We start from the raw sequence: 21,447 nt of genomic DNA on the forward strand, positions 1-21,447 counted from the left end.
ATCAAGGGGGAACCTGTATACTTCAAGGGAGTTTTCTGAAAAAGATTACGAGTTCGATTTTAATGAGACTTTGGGGGAATTGACCTTCTTAGCAGGCCCAATTGGTTCCTAAAACTTAAGCACCAAGGTACAAATGCTCTCGTCATAGAAAATTCTGACAGCTTCAAGTAGCATCTGAAACATGCTATAAATGGCAGCATTTGTTCAAAACCAGGTATTCTTTTCATGGAGGTAGACGACATTGACAGACTGAAAATAACATTTCTAAATTGCTCTTATCTGAACTTTAGAAATTATTCCAACATACATCATATTACTTCACATATATTAAATTTGTATCCATCTCATGATATATGTGTGTCCCTTTGTCATTTTAAAGTTGTCTTTGTTTGCCTATTACAGTAAGTCTAGGAAGTCATTTCCCTTGCAATACTTTATTAGTAATTGGTAAGTTTGTGCTATTGTATGTTCTTGTATGAATGTAATAAACATGGATTTCCTCTCTTTATTATTATGTGTCTTCTGTATTAATGAAATTGTTGTGCATGTTGTGAAAAGATCCTAATCAGTGTTAAAAGCTAAGACATAATTTATCCACTAAAATGAGAATTATAAAGACAAATGTTTAAGTGATTCTGTGACAAGGGTAACCCGTCTTACATAAGATCCTATCTCTGATGCTTCGACAGCAGCATGAGACCTAGGTTCTCTTTTCTATAATACTGAATGTGAGTGTGTTTTATGGAACAATTGGCCACAATTTTAATTTCTATTTCTGATCAACTTGCTTTGCCTTCTTTCCTAGGAAGTGTGTAGAGAGCTCTGGTGCCTCAGCAAAAGCAACCGCTGTGTCACCAACAGTATTCCAGCAGCTGAGGGGACGCTCTGTCAAACGGGGAATATTGAAAAGGGGGTAAGCTTAAGTGACTTTCTAACTGTTTCATATGTAGATTATTAGCTGATAAATTTCGATGATAATAATCAATCATTAGAAAATCTTGTAATTTAAAATGCACTTTAAAATATTAAATTCCTAGTTCAGTAGTTAATTGATATCAGCAAATATGCATCCTTTAGGAATTGCAATGCGTAACTATTTTCTGTGTCAGTTTTACCTGTTTGTATGAGTTTTATTTGTGTCAAAAAAATCTTACATAATTTTTTCTGGTAAATAATTCCTAGGAAAAAATTACATGACCCCAAAATAGACTTCATAGACTAATTAAAGTCACTTTTACATTGCAGTATAAGCAAAGGGACTTATTCAAATAATTTATTGAGCACAGAAATCAGAGCTAAATAATTTTAGTTCCATCAGTTTAATTTTTAAAATGTCATTAAGAATTGTTCAAATAGACAAGAATAGTTGTATGCCACTCCTGAAATGCTTAGAAATAGTTATGTATGTAAATTCTAGAATTTATTGCTATGGACTGAATTTACAATAATAACTACTACTTGTCATCTGTTCTCAGTTCTGAATTCTTGCATGTTAGCTGGGCTACTTTCAACAAAGGTTACACTGAATTTCAGCTTGCAATGGGATGTTTAAATAAAAAGAATGAAAGCTTTTGGGCAGCTGTCACAGTGTATTAATTCTTGTTGATGGCTTCATTCAGGACCCATGACCTAGTGCCATGGTGATGGCTTTTCCATTGCTGGGTTTGGAAATGTTGGTAAATTATGCTAAATATATGAATTGATAGGGTCATTTAAAAAGGATTATGGGTTTTTTTTTCAGAATTTGTAAGTAGCCAATAAAAATACAGAGACCTTCTCACACTACCAAAAATTTCTTCTTCTTTTTTTTTTTTTTTTTCGCTGAAGTAATAGAAAATATTAGGAACTGCTTTCTTAAAACAACAGTCTAGATTTATTTTGGAACCAACAATTCTTGTCAACGACAAGTAGCAATTTATATCAATTTGTACTTAGAAGAAATACTCAATTGTACAGGGGCAATCACACATTGAGAATCTATTTATCTGTCATTGATAATTATTCTAATGACTAGTCCCTGGGTTATAGTTTCTATTCACCTAGAATGATACTATCACTATCATTATCTGCTTCCAATTTTGATGTATATTTTTAACCCAAAGCATAAAGAATTTTTGCTTTTAAACACCTCAAAGCCCTTCTAGAAGCATTCTATATATTATATAATCACTTCAGTAATTAAACCATAAATAGTGGCTATTTGGAAGGGCCCTTAAATCTCAGACCTTACAGCTATCTGCATATATATGAAAAAGTTGGCATATTTCTTAGAAATTATGATTTTGAGGAATACTTACCTCAACTAATATTAAAGCTAACAGTATTGAATTTAAATTTAGAAAATCAAATAGAGGGGAAATTTAATTTACCCTGTCTATGCCTCTAATTTTACTTTATCTTCCAGTGAGAAATTTTGCATAGGAAAAAGTTATTTTTTGTTGTCACAGGAATAAAGTGGTTCACTAAGCCTGAGATAGCTGGTGACGTGTTTATTGTTGCTGAATGCAGAAATTTAATTTACCCTGTCACTCCTAACATACCTACAAAGAACAACTTGGGCTCCCTAAAAAACTACTTGAGGGCCTTGTAGGTTTGTGTGTCAAAGCATCTTTTTTTTTTTTTTTTATAAGATTTTGATCGAGGGGCACTTAACCACTGAGCCACATCCCTAGCCCTTTTTTATATTTTATTTAGAGACAGGATCTTGCTAAACTGCTCAGAGCAATGCGCCATTTTTACTCACAATCCAACACTGTACTATTATAAAGTCAATACATTGGACATCACCATCTAAAATTAATCTACAAGACAAATCCGGGTCATTCTTCCCAAAACATGCAGGTAGGCAGTTTTAGGAATGATAGGAACAAGTCTTAGAATAAACGAACCTATGGAAAAAAAAATACAAACATAGATTCCTAGAAAGAATAGAGGAAAAAGAAGACTCTCAAAGCATCCATAAAAACTGAATTTATGCAGGACATATGCCTGTGACCTCAGGAAGCTGAGACAGCAGGTACGGGGTTCAAAGCCAACTTCAGCAAAAACGAGGTGCTAAGCAACTCAGTAGACCCTGTCTCTAAATAAAATGCAAAATAGGGCTGGGATGGGGCTCCATGGTTGAGTGCCCCTGAGTTCAATCCCTGGTACAAAAATAAAACAAAAGAGAACAAAACATTGAAAAATTAAATTTATGAAGGGCTTTCAGAGAACTGAATCTATCTATATTAATAAAAAGAACTAGACACATGAGCTGAACTTTTATTTTTATTAACTGAATTTACTGTTATTTTCTATATGAATTTTTATTGTTTAGTTCTTATTATATCTTTTCTTAAGAGAAAGAAGCATGTTTATTGTTGCTGAATGCAGATTTTATACTTATTACTATGAAGTTAAACCAGAATTTAGAATTTTGACTTAAACACATGAGAAGAGCTAGTGACACGATCAAACTGGAATTTTCAATTGATTTGATCAACTCTGTGTGGTTAATCTGTGAACCTGTCATCTAAAAATAGTTGGCATTCCCAGTAACAATAATGACAATGGTAATAAATATTTTTAAAGTACTTACACTATGCCAGACACATATCACTAGGTGCTTCACAACCATTTATCTGTTTAAGGTTAACAAAAATCCTATAAGTTAGGTACTGTTTTAACTCTGTTTTACAGATGAGAAAAGTAAGACTTGAGAGTCCAAATTATACTACTATTTACCAGCATAGCTGAGATTCCAGCCCAGGTTTTCTGATTTGGGAGTTAAAATCTTTCTCCCTCTATACTGCCTCTAATTTTACTTTATCTTCCAGTGAGAAATTTTGCATAGGAAAAAGTTAATTTTTGTTGTTACAGGAATAAAGTGGTTCACTAAGACTGAGATAGGTGGTGACAGTATATTTTTATCCTTTAATACTAAATGGATTTTTAATTTTTCTACTGGTAACAGTTTCTTAACTGAGTAGGCACAATAAAAAGGCAGTATGGGTAAAACATTGAGCTAAAAATATATGATTGTGTGACAATTGGAAAAATAGTGGAATCTTTAAAATAAGAGAAAACTGATTTCAACATATTTTATAGTGATATTGTGAAGATGGATTGAGATAATATATCAATGAGCTTTTTGTGATTTTCCTTTGAGGGAAGATGGTATCTATTGCTAAATTATCATCATACTTTTCATTATAATTTTCTAACCTTAAATGATGATGGGCAGACAATTCTGTGCCAGACCCTCTCAACTAGTAGCAATGAGCATCAGAGTACAAGGATTAGTTTATCTCTCAGAGACATAAATGGAATATCTACAGCCTCTATCTTAACTGAGTTTCGAAACTGCTTTCTTTAGAAGAGACGAGAAAGAACCTACACCCTGTCTAGCCAGAAGAATAAAACCAAAGTTGCTCATAGTTTTCTGAATAAATCTTCTTAAAAAGGGAGGGGGTAGAAATATTGCTTGAGTGATAGCATAGACATATCCAGAGGAGTGGATGCATGATGATCTCGTCAAATTCTGGCTGCAAAAATATGGGATCCCTGCCCAGGGGCGCAGTTCCACAAATGTTCCATGTAAGTATGGGAACTGTTCCATGCACATTTAGCAGATGGAGTAAGAAATATGGCCAAAAAATTAAAAACTGATCTTTGCGTGAGTCCTGGGGGGTCTGACATCGCTATTACAGCCATTGGATGTTTGCCTGAATAAGCCATTCAAGGATTGAATAAGAACCATATGGTCTGAATGGATGTGCTCAGGGACAGTAGCATTAACCAAAGGAGGAAATTTGATGAGCCCAGACAGTGCGCTGGTACTGTGTGTCCATGGGTCAGTCTCCTACAAATCAATCAATATAACTTTCAGCCAGAGAACTTTCCTTGGGTATAGCATCAGTAATAGCCCTTGGACAGGAATCAGAGGGATGCCATAATTGATGAAATAGTAAATAAGGATTTAGATTGTAAAAACTTCAGTAGTAGTGTTGGCATTGTTACCAAACAGGATATTAAGGATAATCAAAGCCCAATCCTTGTAATCCCTGCTGGTGACCACAAAGAAGATTTCAAATACTTGGTTTATTGCCAAAAGATAGATTTAATGATTCTATAAGACCCAATTAGAGATATAGTCCAGCATTTGGGCTTACATATAAGTGACATTGATTCCTAATATCTTTGCATGGGTAACATAGGGGTGGATTAGAATGGGATTATTACATGGGCTTCTAAAGCGCTAGATATAAAATAGCACATTTGTAGTCTTAGACCTTAATTCACTTAGAGTAGAATATAATATGTTTTGACTGGATGCCTAACTATAAACACAGGAAGTGAAGAAAGAGTAGCTCTTCCATTTGCTTTATAAATTTAAATAGTATGGGATGACAAGTTCTGATTTAGAATTTGGGCTGAATTGTAGCTTGAACATTCCCACACCTGCATAATGGAAAGATAAGGCTTTTAATAGTGTAGTGCTCCAGCCCTCAGCACTCTGACTTGGAAAGAATGTTCTGAATTGAATCACCAATATCATTTCCTTTAAAACCTTAGGATTTCCTTAGAGGTCTCTCATTCCAGATGCTGACTGGACCCAGTTCTGGCTATTATAAGATATACCTTAATCACCTCCTAAAATGGTTCTAGTTTTAAAAAGTTATTTAAAAATACTATATATACCTTAAATTTCTTTTGTAAAATTCTGACCAATTCTCAAAGGTAGATGGTTAAATTTATAATATATCTTGCTTAAAGTCAGTTTTTTTGTATAGCTCATGAAATTTAGTAACCCAATAGCAAGAGATGTTGTTTAGTAATGAAAGGTGTTTCTTAAGAAGCTTTTCAAAGCTTCAGTGGAATGTGCTACTTTTCTAGATAATGTTTAAAACACATTTATTTAATTTAGATGGAATGTGAAAAGTAAGGATAAACAACATGAGATTTTATTCTTGGAATGCATTAGTTTCATTTCTTTCACCTTTGTGAATTTGGTTAAACACACCTGAATTAGCAAAAGGAAGGCCAAATTTATCCAATTTGTCTGCATAATTTAGACTGAAGTGATAAGACTGTTATTTAGAACAGTCCAAAATTACTAGATTAGATATTACCTTTGAGAATAAAGATTAGAAACTGGTTTGCATCTGCATATTTAACTTTCCTAGTTAAAAAAATTAAATAAGACTATGCTTTTGGAAATAGAGCTTTTACAGGTATGGCAACTCCATGTAAAAGAAAGAATAAAAATAGATGATAGGACTCAAAAATTTTACCTTTCTGTACTTAATAGGATTTATATACTTCAGTTGATTCGTTGATATAATCTAATTATTGTATTCATGATTTACATACATTAAAAATTTTATATCTATATTGATTAATGAAACATCTAGTAAAGTAGCTCAAATCTTATGTGAGAATTCCAAGAAGATTTTGTTCCCATAAATAGAAAGAGGGAAAACAAAACAAAATTCAAAAGCATACTTCTGCCAGAGATCAAAATTAAACAAGTTGTTTGATTGATTTTAACTTCTTTGAATGTATATCTGCATTGAACTAATTTTTAAGGTTCTTCTAATTTAAATCACATTGGAATCAAATACTAAAACTAGTTTCCATTATATATTTATGGAAACAAAGGAAAAGAAAGCCAGTGATTTGCTTTGGACCCTAAAATATGGCTTGAATGAGAACTGAGATTCATAATATAAAGTTTCCTACACAGACTGAAGTTGTTAGTTTGTAAACTAGTTAACAATTTTAACTAGTTATTCAAGTGAGACGTGTCTTTTATCAACTGCTTAATAACTGATTTTACATTATTACTGTGATTTTTATCCATTAATATTTGTTGTTTAACTTTCTGGTATGTCTAATATGTCCATGAAATATATATAATTAAAGCATGAATTTATGCAGTTAAAGTTCTAGCAAATCATTTATTAAATACCATGACTGTGTAGATACTAATTAACCATGAGAACTGAGCAGCATTTAAGAAACTGAATAGTGTATTTATCTTTTATCTTAAGAGTAAGCTTTATTTTATTTTAAAAAAATTGGTGCTGGGGCTTGTGCATGCTAGGTGCCAACCCTACCTCTAAGCTATACTCCCTTGCCCAAGAATTAGATTTAAAAGGAAAACAAGAAGATTTATCTGACTTTTCTCACTTCCCTGCATTTTGCAAGCATACTAAGAACACATGGAACCTACAACTTTTGGAACCTACGATTTTCAATATTATTGCAGCCCTCATAATTCCTTTCTTCCCTAAAAATTGAAAAAACTGGAAATTTTCTCTATTTATCATGGATTTCTTCAAGGAGATCTGAAAAAAGATGTGGGTGTATCACTGAGCTTTTTTTTTTAATGCACAGCATTTTTAAGATCTTATGTTTTTTTCTTTTTATTCTAATTTGTTATACATGACAGCAGACTGCATTTCAATTCAAATTACACATATAAAGCACAATTTTTCATGTCTCTGGTTGTACATAAAGTAGAGTCACATCATTCATGTCTTCATACATGTATTTAGGGTAATGATGTCCATCTCATTCCACCATTTTTCCAACCCCCATCCCTCCTCTCTCCCCCTTCATCCCCTTTGCCCTATCTACAGTTCCTCCTTTCCTCCCATGCTCCCTCCCCATCCCCATTATGGATCAGCATCCTCATATCAGAGAAAACATTCAGCATTTGTTTTTTTTTTTTAGGATTGGCTTACTTCGCTTAGCATAATATTCTCCAACTCCATCCATTTGCCTGCCTTTGGAAATAGAGCTTTTACACCTGCTACCAGGGAAATACATATGAATTTGACTGTATTTTTTTAAATTCAAATAAGAAGTTTATTAAATTATGAAATGGATGGAAAAGATTCTGAATATTACTAAAAGTCAAACTTTTAAATAATATAAAGATTAGTTAAGACAAGATGTCATAGTACAGTTAAATGGAGGTCAAGTCAAGAGATCCCTCCTTCTCTTCCTGGTGCATTTGCCAGCTCATACCAAAGCACTTGGCATCTCCCTGTGCTACTTGTCAAAGGCTGAGCCTTCCTGAGGCTGGGGAATTGGAACAGAACCTGTGGCCCTCTGCCCTTTGCAGGGACCCACCATGACTCTTTGGCCCTAGGCACACTTGTAGCTTCAGGGACTCATTCCTGCACTGAAAACCCAATCAATACATTAAATTAAAAATCATATTCTTTCACTATAGTTTTTTTTTGCCTATTTATTTATTTTATAGATGACAGCAGAATGCATTACAATTCTTATTACACATATAGAGCACAATTTTTCATATCTCTGGTTGTATACATAGTATATTCACACCAATTCGTGTCTTCATACTTATACTTTGGATAATAATGATCATCACATTCCACCATCATTAATAACCCCATTCCCCCTCCCTTCCCCTCCAGCCCCTCTCCCCTATCTAGAGTTCGTCTATTCTTCCCATGCTCCCGCTCCCTATCCCACTATGAATCAGCCTCCTTATATCAAAGAAAACAAGGTATCTCTAGTTTTCTTTCCGACATGCAACCAAAATGTGACACAGAATTCTATAATTTAACTTATGACTTATTCATTTAAGAAAATTTTATCGCATGCCTTTTAGTTGCCAAGCTCTATTTTAGGCATTCATCATTACCAATAAAACCTTCTGTAATGATGGAAATGTATATGCTGTGTCCAACATAGTCACCACTAGGCACACATGACTATACTACTCTTGAAATGTGGCTAATGGAGCTGAAGAACTGAATTATTTCTTTTAATTAATTTAAATGGCCATATGTCCCTATCAAGCCTCTTACTTTCTAAGGAGAAGAAGAAAACAAAGTAGTAATTTGAAAGATAGCTAATTTGAAGTAGTGTTAAAAGGTAAAAAAGAACTAAAATGGGAGAATCACTATTGCATTCTGGCACTGGAGGGCATAGGGCAGGATGTGGCAGAAATAAAGGTGGTCAAGGAGAGAGAGCTCTCTGTTGAAATCACACTTGACCTAAGACTGAATGAAAAGAAGACAGCAATACAAGAAACGTAGAGGAGAGCATTACCAAGACCAGCAAATGCAGATGCACTAAAGAAAGAATAAGATTTGTTTATTAAGAAAAAGACAATCAGCTGGGCGCGATGGCGCACGCCTGTAATCCCAGCAGCTTGGGAGGCTGAGGCAGAGGATATTAAGTTCAAAGCCAGCCATAGCAACTTAGCCAGGCCCTAAAGCAACTCAGTGAGACCGTGTCTCTAAATAAACTATGAAAAAGGGCTGAGGATGTGGCTCAGTGGTTAAGTGCCCCTGAGTTCAATCCCCAGTACCAAAAGGAAAAAAAAGAAGAAAAGAAAAAGAAAAAGTCAACATGTTCTGGAGCAATTAGTGCACAGGACAGATGGAGACCGAAGAAAAAGGAAGGGCCAGATCACTAAGTCCACTGTTGTCCAATGTTAAGGAAAGTAGGAAAACATTGAAGTATTTTAAGCGCCCCCCCCCCACCCTGACAACATGATGTGATAATGTGGTTTTAAAAGGTATCTTTGAATGGTTTCTGGAAAATAATTCTAGTAAGAAAAAATGGAGTTAAAGTGACCAGTTAAGAGGCTACTTCATTTGCCAATTGATCTAGGGCGTTAGCAGTGAAGGTGAAAAGTTAATAAACTCTAGATATTTCTTGGAGGTAAAACAACAAACTTGGTGATGGAATTAGCATAATGAACTAATGGCTTTTTAAGCATCACGTGTCATATAGTCCCTTTATAAGGGACTTTATAAGGTTGAATTTTTGTTTAAACCTTCCAACATTGTTGACATTTATTCTACTCTAATAACCATTTTCCTTCTTGTTATTCATAAAAATAAATAACTTTCATAGCATCAGTTTGATTTGTCAAAGTTTGATAATTCAGAAAAATGTACCAATAAAAGCTACAAAAGCTTGGTTTACAAAAAAAAAAGACTTTTATTTTGCCATGTTCTTCAAATAAGATTTATCATGCTAGAGTTATGAGCTGATTATGTGATGTCTGTGTCTCGATAAATTATTTCTGGCTTTCTACTTAGGTGCAGTGTGTGTGGTTTATTGCAGAGAGTAAAGCTGAACAGAATTCTAGTACACATGTTCATGCAGGGGCCATGCACATGGCTAGTGAGTGTATATAAGGGTTTTTTTGTACCCAGTCCCTAGTGTCTTGGCATTACTTTTATTATGTCTGCAGTACTCATGTAGATGAAATGCCACAACACATTCTTTTACTATTGTAGCCTCAACTCATTTTTTAAATTTTTTTTTTTTTTTAAGGAAAGAGCAATTACTATCATAAAAATTCCTTACTGGGGAACTTTCCACATTGCGTTATCATTCCATGAGTCTAATAATAGTGGAATATAAAGAAAAAATTTTTAGAAAATACTAAAATATCTAAAAAAGACTTTGAGGTCTGTAGCTAGCTAGGTCCATAATGAGAAACACTAAAAGTCTGGAGGAGGAGAAACAAGGAAAAAAGGCAAAGTCAGGTTTTTTTTAGAACTCCTGGTACTTGTTAGAGATTTATAAATCATGGCATAGCTAAAGATAATTTTCAAATCACATGCACCTTTACTAAGTCTAAACAAGTTAAAGAACTATTTATGTGTTATCTGTTTTGAGAATGCTAATGCCTAAAATTGGTCATTACCTGATCCTTTTGTATTTCTGTCCTGATAGTTCTATCTGCCTAAAAGCTAATTATGTGTTTTCTGTGAAATCTTACAGTGGTGTTATCAGGGAGATTGTGTTCCTTTTGGCACTTGGCCCCAGAGCATAGATGGGGGCTGGGGTCCCTGGTCACTGTGGGGAGAGTGCAGCAGAACCTGCGGGGGAGGCGTCTCCTCATCCCTAAGACACTGTGACAGTCCAGCGTAAGTAGCTAAAGTAAGCCAGAGCCAACAAAAAGACACAGTTGGAAATGATTCAAAGCTGTGGTTTCACATGTTATCTGTAAAAACGTTTCTCTAGTGAGCCAAATGCTTGTCTTCAGAACAAGCAATAGGCACAGGAAAGTGGAGGAGCTTTGTTAAATAGACTTTCTTTTTCTTCTTTTCCTCTTATTGTATAACTAAAAATAAAAATTTTTAAAATAGAAAAGCATTGTGTATCTGTCCTAGATAAGCCAGACTTTTAATCTAGTAATAATCAGATAGATTTCCTCCTACAAAAACTACTGAATTATGGATGAATCCAGGTCTGGTTTTTGCTACATTACCATTATTCCCAGGAAACCTAAGGTCTTTTCACATGTCACATAAAATTATTACTGCTACATTAGTATTAAAAGGACCAATGAGAGCACTTCAAGGGTTGAAATGCCTTGATTCGCACCACAAATCACAATGAAAAGAATACTGCCCATGTGTTAAAATAGTTTCCATTCACATGCCCCCATTAATCATCTTCTAGAGCTGCCACAACTTTTCTCCCCATGACTGTTTTATGCAGGTCAACCTGCTCCTCTCCCACTACTCTTTTCTCCAGCCAGAGTTGCCCTGGCACAAGGCCAGCCTTGTTAGTATTATTTTCTAGCTCTATTGCGTCTCCCTCCCACCAATGCCCATTACAGGTGAACTGTTCCTTTAGTTGTACTTTCCTGTCCTCCCCCAGACTAAACCACTCCTTAGCTGCTGCATGTCAAGTGCCCATTTTTGTCTAGAACTGAGGCTGAATGCCTTCTTTCCTAGCTAGTAAAATTTGATGTAGGAAATTATGATAACTTTTTTTTACCCCTCTGGGATAAAAGCTTATCTATTTTTATTTTCTATTTGTTCTCACTTTAACTCACAATATTTCTCTTTGGAATCTCTCTCCAAATGTGTCTTTTCTTCTTTTTAGCTTGAATTTTTTTCCCTTCATGTTAGTTCTGTGTTTTCATTCTCCCACTTTCTATCAATAATTACCTTCCCGCTAAATAGAGCTTCCTGTTATGCATTCATAAACCAGTTCTTACTACCATTATCCCCACTACCTTCTTTTTGTCCGACCAGCCAACCTCTCTCAAGCTTGATTCAAGCTGAGCAATTTCCTTTGTTTCATTAGAGTCAGTATTCACTGGCATTCAAAATACATTAAAAATATAGATTTGATTATCCCATATATCCTAAGATAGTACAGAATAATTAACCTAAATTAAACAGTAAACTGCTATAAATTAATAACCCAAAAAGTAAAATAATACAACAAATAATATAGCCAGATATGTAAGGGAATACCTGGACCTCTTTTAAAAGAAAAAGTTGTTTCCCCTCAATAATAGAATTCTCAAACAATAGCATATGGCTTTCCCTAATATAAACTATTTAAGATTAACTTACGTAAATGAAATATTTAACATTCTACTCTTTCTTTAATTTGAATATATATAAAAATTTATATAATGCAAAGCCATCTGATTTAGGGGTTTAATTTTTAACTTCATATAATATTTGAAATGAGATGGAATTAATTTCTGCATTATTTATTTTGAATTGGTGCTATTTCCAGAAAGTTGTTTAGTGTCCTCTCTTTGCTTTCCATATGGAAGGAAAAAAAAAACTTTTCTCTCCTACCTGGTAAGCATATAGCATCAGATTATGAGTTTTGTTGAATATGACTTAACTGGCTTTTAATTACAAATAAATTATTTTTAAATTCATTATATTGTACTAGATACTATACTATAATTAGAAAATATATTAATTATATTTTCTTAAGTATGTAAGTCATGACAATTAAATCTTATACATTACTCATAGTAAACTAACTTAATTTTTATGTTCAACCATAATTTTGCTAATAACTACTAGCGTGTTATTTTAATAATAAAATAATCACATTGGCATTTTAAAGTAAATTTTAATATTTTCATTAATCAATATATGTATTCTTTATTGGAGAGATATATTCACATGCTAAAATGTTTTTTCAGACCTTCAGGAGGTGGAAAATATTGCCTTGGGGAAAGGAAACGGTATCGCTCCTGTAACACAGATGTAAGTAAAACCAAACTCTGCTATGAAAAATTAGCTTACTTTTCCCCTAGAGCAAGGAAATATTTTAAATTGTAAGCTGTTTGATCAGAAATTCATGTGCATGAGGGTCACATGAATTTCCTAAATGGTTAATCATGAATGGAGCTGGCCTAAATTCCATCAATACTGTCAACAAGTGTCAAAGGGGAGCTCTAGCAGTAGGAGCAAATACATTCTTCCCCAGTAGGCATGGAAAGAGAGCTACACACAGCCTGAGCTGCCCAGCCCCACAACACTCAAAACTTGACTGCCACTATCTTTCTTTAGTCCACCAGGATCAATCTTATTATGTTCTTCAACCCAGTTTATGTTTGTCACCCCAAGAGGCTCCCACATCATTCCTCATCTCTTGCCATTGAATCCCATAAGACTCTACATATTACCTCTTATGTTCCTTTTCCTATCCCTGCCAAACTACTAAAACTTTTCTGTACCCTGCAGATTTATCACCAGCAAAATCTCTTATACCCTGACTTTTCTGGTTTTTCTTTCCTTCACCTTCTTGCTGCAATAAAAAACCACTCTCCTTTGAATCTGCTGCTTCTATTATAGATTCCAAACTGAAAGCTTCTGTTTTCTTCCTTTTCTCTGATGACTGGGCTTAAAAATGGACTGAATATCTTTGACATGTAAATGGATCAAATATTTTACCATTCCTTCAAGATCATGTTTCTTCCTATAGCTTTGAATTTCATGATATCAGACTATTAACCTACTGTCTCTTACTCTCATGCCCTCTAGTCCTACTTCTGTCTTATTTTCTAGGTGATTTCACATCAATGAATGTTCCAGTATCTTCTCTTTAGGATGTTTCCATAAGCATACAGACATGCTTTCTATCTAAAAACAAACCACAAAGCCTATAGTTGTTGTCTCATTTCTTTGCTCTTCTTTGAAACATATTTCTCGAAAGTCTTATCTGTACGTATGGAATCCAGTCCGTCTCTTCTAATTTTTTTTCTAAAATTGCCCTTATCAGGTTTCTGTCTTCATCATTCTGTTGAGTGCTTTTGTCAAGTCACAGATGACTTCTGTGTTTCCCCTTGGAGTTTTCATTGTCCTCGACTTTCATTAGGTTTCCATCACTACAAGTTTTTTGTTGTTCTTTCACATTGCTGCTTACTTCTCATTCTCTTTACTCCTTCTTACTCTTTTCTTTTTCTCTTACTCTTAGAGTACCCAGGGGTTAGTGCTTGGCTGCCTTCTCTGCTCTATCAATACTCATTTCCTTAATGATCTCATCCAGTTTCAGTGCTTTTGATACAATTTATATGCCATTTGACCCCCAAATTTTTATCTTCAGCCTAAATTTCTTCCATGGATTCCAGGCTCATATGTAACTATCTGATTAGAGACTTTTTAAAAAACTTTTATTTATTTATATATGACAGCAGAATGTATTGCAATTCTTATTACACATATAGGGCACAATTTTTCATTTCTGTGGTTGTAAACAAGGTATATTCACACCAATTTGTGTCTTCGTACATGTACTTTGAATAATGATGATCATCATATTCCACCATCATTTATTGATTAGAGACTTTTAATAGACATCTAGTATTTAGTGGATGCAAGCATTATTTACAGTTCCATAAACCTGTTTCTCCAGCAGTGTTCCCCATCTAAAGATGTCAAACTCCATTTAAACAAAAAACCTTCAAGAGTCTCTTTTGACCCTTTTCTCTGTCTCACAGCCCATATACAATCCCTCAGGAAAATCTGTTGATTTTGCCTACAAAATATGACACAGATCTGACCACTTGTCACTACCTTTGCTGCTACCACTGGGGCCTGAGTTACCACTGTCTTTCATTGATTCCTTTAGTAGCTTCTTAGGAGGATTTCCTATCACTACTCTTGTCTCCTCTAGTTCTTAACATAGGACACAGAGTGAGCCAAGTCATCCTTTACTCTTCAATGCCTTCTTCATTTTACTCAGATCCAAAGTCCTTACATAGCCCTGCAAGGTCTACACCAGCTGGCCTCACTGCTTCTCTGAACTCATCTCTCACCATTTTCCTCCTCACCTTCCTTAACCACTCCCACCTTAGGGGCTTTTACATTGGCTGTTGCCTTTGCCTTATATCCTCTTCTCCTAAAATACCTACATGGCTGAGTATTTCATTTTATCTTTACTCACTCTCTCTTCAATTAGGCCTAGCCAGAACAATGTACTTACAATTTTAATCCTCCTTGCTCTTTATAACCCTGGGACTTCCAATCCTACTTACCTGGCTCTGTTTTCCTCGACTTCTAACATGCTCTAGTTTATCATACTTCATTCTGTTAAATATGGATCTCAGATTAATTACATGTAGCTTCAATTATAATGATCTTTTCAAATTATCAGCATTATTTGTTCATTTTCTCAAGTGAAAAATTATTCAATAATTAAATGCCTAGTTTATGTTAGACTTTCTAGGGGGAGAAAGATAACTTGTACCCTCAAGGATCTTATAATGACCTGAGAAATTATTTAATTTTAGAAAATAACATTATAATAAGTGATATGGTAGAGTACATGAGGCACCATAAAAGAACATATATTTGCACTTAGGTTAATTAGAATTTTAGGAATTTTCTCTTTTTCTCATAGAAAGCTAGAAATCTGAAAGACATATTGAAGCTGATCAGAGAAGGAGAAGGTAGTGATGAAAATATTCTAGACAGAGGAAATATTCATTTGGAGATATTAATAAACTACTGAAAGATCCTTTGATTCATGTTTTAGGTGAGGATGGATTGGAGAAAGACAAGAGTACAATATTACAATAATAAGCAAATCAAGAAGAATTGATGAGAATGATAGAAGTGTCGAGCCATAGGCTTGAACTAGGAATGACAGTGAAATCTAAAGAGGGCTAACAGAGAAAATTAAGGACCTATGCCTTCAAAAAGTCACAAAAATTAAAGAAACAGTATATAATAAAATAAAACCGGGTGAAGGGAAATAGAAGCTGAGGAGACCAGAGAAGATATGACAAGTGAGAATATTCTCAATGACGACAAAAAGAGAGGGTGGCCATGGAAGTACCTACTTACCCTTGAGTGGAGGTGAAGGAGCCCAAAGAACTTTAAAGCTATTGAGTTCGGAGGGTCTTCCGTGTAGGTGTTGCAGTCACTCAGAATGATGTTAGATAGAACATAGAGTATATATACAGTGAGACTGTGAACTAGATATAAAAGTCCTTAATAAGTGAGGAAGAGTGACCCTCTTTCATTAAGCTAGATAGAGGTTTGGATGAATGGCATAAATCTCAGAGGAATGGAGATTTTATACATGGATAGAAAATGTGGACACGTACAGTATATCAGACTGTTAGGTAGGAGGGAGAAACTCAGACACAACTCTCAACTCCCAATTGTTTTCATTAAAATATAATTGTAGGAATGTGCACACATTTAGGCCCTAATAATATAGGTGTTGTGTAACATGAATAATGCATGATAGATAACAGAAAAAGAAAAAAAAAGTCAGACATTTTGGGCTTATTTCATATTACCCAGGAGTTGTAGTAGTTGCTCAAATTGTGGAGGTTATTACTGGTAGGTTGGCATTACTACATTTATCTTCTGTTCCAGCTTTTAACAAATTATAAGGAGATACAGTTAAGGTAACTGAATAATGAATATATAAGTAATTAATGATGTTTTCCTCATTAATCTCAACTCTACTAATTTAGAACTTGAAGCAGTTCAGTTACCATACTGTCCAAGTTAATAAAGTTATCTGAGTATAATTTGTGTAAAGCTATGGCCTGCTTTAATATAATGTAATATATGACAATTTAAATTTTCCAGAACAACTAATCTAATCCAGTGCTGACCAATGAACTTTCTTCCATGATGGAAGTATTCTATGTGCATTGTTCAGCCTGGCAGTCACCAGCCCTAATGTAATTGAAGAACAGAATTTTTAAATTTAATTAATTAAAATTTGGAAAGCCACATGTGGCTAGTGGTGACCATATTGGACAGTATAGAACTAGACAGTTTAGCTGAGCAATAGAAAAATAAACATTATAATTGTAAAGAGAGTTGTAAATTTTACATATAAAATTCTCAGAACAAATCAATCTATTTTTTTTTTTTTTTTGATACTGGGGATTGAGCTCAGGGGCACTTGACCACTGAGCCACATCTTCAGCCTTTTTTTGTATTTTATTTAGAGACTGGGTCTCTCTGAGTTGCTTAGTGCCTCACTGTTGCTTAGGCTGGCTTTGAACTGGCAATCCTCCTGCCTCAACCTCCAGAGCTGCTGGGTTTACAGGCATGCACCACTGTGCCCAGTTCTAATTCATTTTTAAAATACAGTCAGCCTTTGGGCTGGGGTTGTGGCTCAGTGGTAGAGTGTTTGTCTAGACATGTGAGGCACTGAGTTTGATCCTTAGCACCACATAAAAATAAAATATTGTGTCTACCTAAAACTAAAAGATAAATATTAAAATATATATTATATATATTAATATATATTATATATATTTATATATATATAATATATATGTTATATATATATATATATATATATATATATATATATATATATATATATAGTCAGCCCTCTATATCCACAGGTTCCATGCTGGCAAATCCAAATTACTTCGTATTGAAAATATTCTTTTAAAATAGCTTCTGGCCAGGAGTGGTAGCACACACCTATAATCCCTGACTCAGGAGACTGAGTCAGGAGGATTGCAAATTCAAGGCTAGTCTCAGCAAAAAAATAAGGTTTTAAGCAACTTAGCAAGATCATGTCTCAAAAAATAAAAAAAAAAGGGCTGGAGGTGTAACTTAGTGACAGAATGGCCCAGTACCAAAAAAAAAAAAAATTGAGTCTATACTGAGAATGTACAAAATTTTTTCTTGTCGTTCTTCTCTAGACAATAGAACAACTATTTACATTGTACTCTGCATTATAAGTAATCTAGAGATGATTTAAGTATACAGAGGATGCATATAATCTATGCAGATACTGTGCCATTTTATAAAAGGGATGTGAGCATCCATATATTTTAGCCTTTGCAATGGGAAGGAAACACAAAAAGGCAAGTGGAACATTAGAGCACCTAAAGTACTTTTGCCCTGACAATATTCAGAGGAAGAGAAGTGATGAAATGCTCCTGTGTTTCTTAGGTATGAGAAAACTGTTGGCAGATCTCCTCCCTGTTCCCTCAGCAGATTTCCTTCGTGGTTTCCTTCCTTCCTTCCTTCCTTCCTTCCTTCCTTCCTTCCTTCCTTCCTTCCTTCCTTCCTTTCTTTCTTTCTTTCTTTTTTTTTTTTTTTTGCCAGGGGACCACATGCCCTCAAACCAGTCATTAGCAAAAGGAGTACAATTACTATTATTGGTTTAGACTAATCCTGATTTACCCCTAAAATGGGCTTAAGGTCACCTTTCCTGAGTAAAAAATGTCAAAGTTGTATTAGCAAGAAATCATGGAGTAGACATTGTGTAAGCCATAGTGTCTGCCTCAGAGCTCTTTTAATTTCCACAGAAGTAGTAGAAGTAGCTGCTGATAAAATTTGGTGAGCACATAATTATGTACCATAGCTATGATTGTAACCATCTTCCCTTCCTATGTGGAGAGAAGTTCTCTCCCTTCTTCTCACTAATGAGTTGGCTTGGTGGGATCTTTAAAATTCCTATTCTTTCAATCTAAATCTAGAAAAACATGATACTTGTAAAGTTTTGGTGTAATCTGTTCTGTTACAACATTGTTTCTGTAGCACAGATTAGCCCATAACTAATTGTGTTGTTTTGTGCCACTAAGTAAGGGAAATTGTATGTGATGACCATTCACCTTTGTCTGACATTCATTTTGCTCATTTTAACCAAATACTGTCATAGAAGTCCTTATTGTGTGTTTATCCCTTCCTTTTAGCCTATTTCAGCTTTTTTTAAGATAAAGGACTATGTTTACTCTAGTATTTGTTTGGAATTTGCCATATATTTTTAAAATTGTGCAAGTATTTTTTTTTAGAATTGTTATTGTTTTTGTTGGGCATCTGTGTTTGAGTTGTCTGCCTGCAACCCAATTTTTCCCATATGCCTGTTATTTTTAGTGTGCAATTTTGTGGAAAGAGATTTTTCTGGAATGTATGTGTCATATTAGAGGAGAAACTCCTTTATTTAAAAAATCTATTCTAAGAGTTTCTAATATATAGACTATATCGTAGAACAGGGAATAAATAATGAAGATTGCGTTGATTGGAGATAAGATGGAGTAAAGTAAGCAAGAGTATTTTCTCCTTAGCAAAGAATAAGTATCAATATATACTCATTATAGAGAGATTATGTCTGTGTTCTTTAACTTTTGCATTCTTTCTAAACGTAGAATGGCTTCAATGTTCTTTTTTCTCTATAATGCCCAGGTGTCTGTTATTTGTGATCTGCTCTCACTTAAAAGATTCAAAAGAGTGCACTTTTCTAAGTCCAACCTCCTTCCTTAGTGCACGTTTTACATAATCTAATACTATGCATGTCATACTTAATGAACCTGTAAAGTAAGATCTGAGGGAAAACTTTCCAACTAGTTAAAATCAGTGTGACGGTTAAGAACTAGAAAAGAATTCGTACGCATTTTTTATTTGTGATCCAAGACTTTTTCTTGAGACTTAAATAGGGATAATACAGGGGATAAATTCAAACAATCTTGGAGGAATTTTCAAATCAGTGCACAGAATGAGATGTCAGGTGGTAGGGTGGCAGGAGAACCAGCATACTGTATATAGTGTCATGAATCCTTGAGGCTTGTTCTGTGCCTTTTTAAACTTTTGCCCAGTTCAAGTTACAATGGAAAATCTAGGAGCTATTAGGCCAGTTCATGTATATTTGAGAGAACCTACTTGAATTCCTTTTAGAACCATGCAACCCCTTCCATATAACCTGTCAATTTCCCAAATAATATTAAAATCTTGATCTCATTTCTGTGTTTTCCTAGTTGGTACTATGGATTATCACTTAGTTCTCATATATTTTTACTTATAATAATAATTATTATTAGTTATAGATCTATGATTAGAGTTGTTAGCTTATAGCACTATATTAAAATCACAACTGAAAAACAGAATAAATCAGAAAATCAGAAGAAAAGGAAAACAATGTAAAATAGAGATAGAATCAGTACCTTGGATATCTACCTCAAAGTCCTTCCACTTATTAAAAGTGGGTTGCAAACTTTACCCCGAGCTTACTAGTGAAATGACCCAAGTAAAGAGGCAAACATCAGTTCCAAGTTTTATAATGTCTTGTGGCAAGATAAAAAGAGATATACCCACAATAGACCTGTTCACTATTTGAAGCTTTGATATTCCTCCTATGTGGATCCCTGCACTGGTGAATTGAATTGAATTGAAATTAGCTTTATATAAAGCTAAGAATACTCTTTTTAATCCAAGTTAAAGGAAAAATTAAAACCTAGAACCGTTGTGGGTCAAATAGTCTTTAAAAGTTGTAAGCATAGAAAGAGTATTTCACATTTTCTCCCTAATTCTTACTATAGACATTTGAAGGGTATAGGAGTGGTTGAAGAAAAGAGCTTTCCAGTAGGAAGGGCAGAGTGTTTGATTAACTATTATCCTTGTTTCATAAATAAATAAATAAGTCATAGGAATAGAGGAGTCAATTTATAAAGATAAAATCTTCGATCCTTAAAAGTTTCATAAAAGGATGGGCTGGGGTTGTGGCTCAGTGGTAGAGTGCTCGCCTAGCACATGCGAGGCACTGGGTTTGATATTCAGTGCCACATAAAAATAAATAAATAAAATAAAGATATTGTGTCCAACCAGAACTAAAATGTATGTGTGTGTGTATATATTTTATATTATATATAATATATATAAGTATATATTTTATATATGTAATATATATACACATATAATATATATACACACACATATATAAATAAATAAATTTTTCATAAAAGGGTATCCAACTACAAAATTGCCCTTCCACCTTAATAGCAATATAACCAGGCTATCCAGATGCTAGACTTTAAGACTGATTATCTGCATCAGGATGTATTGGACTGGACAATTTGTTTCTTACTTCACCATGAGTCACACTAGGAAGTTTTCAAAAGCAGCTAGACAAGAATCCTTTCTTTGATATGCACATAATGATCTCCATGGCAGAACTGTAGGTAAAGAAAAGATCTGTAGCAGGAACAAACTAATGTTCTTTTCACCTTGAAGCTACAGAGATAATGAGAAACCAGGAGCACTTATTAAAGACATTTAGGAGAACTGGGTAAAGTTTGGTCTAACCAGTAAATCAAGAACTAAAACTGAGTTTTTGATATTGTGAGTTAATCTAAAAAGACCTGGCCTTCTTGGTCTTAGAGGGCTGAATTTTATGGAAGCCATAATGCTAAGGGTTCATGGATTCAGAAAACAGTTC

At 34.3% G+C, this 21,447-nt stretch overlaps 1 protein-coding gene across 1 annotated transcript in view; it reads left to right on the forward strand.

Moving 5' to 3' along the window:
• Adamts6 (ADAM metallopeptidase with thrombospondin type 1 motif 6) overlaps positions 1-21,447 on the forward strand; it is a 293,953-nt gene that overhangs the window by 183,590 nt on the left and 88,916 nt on the right. Inside the window, exons 12-14 of the mRNA XM_027951608.2 lie at positions 806-913; positions 10,762-10,907; positions 12,947-13,010. Of these exons, the coding sequence (XP_027807409.2) occupies positions 806-913; positions 10,762-10,907; positions 12,947-13,010 (318 nt within the window). The remainder of the gene's footprint in view (positions 1-805; positions 914-10,761; positions 10,908-12,946; positions 13,011-21,447) is intronic.

Source organism: Marmota flaviventris, chromosome 5 (genome assembly GCF_047511675.1).
Source record: "Marmota flaviventris isolate mMarFla1 chromosome 5, mMarFla1.hap1, whole genome shotgun sequence".
Taxonomy (NCBI): Eukaryota; Metazoa; Chordata; class Mammalia; order Rodentia; family Sciuridae; genus Marmota; species Marmota flaviventris.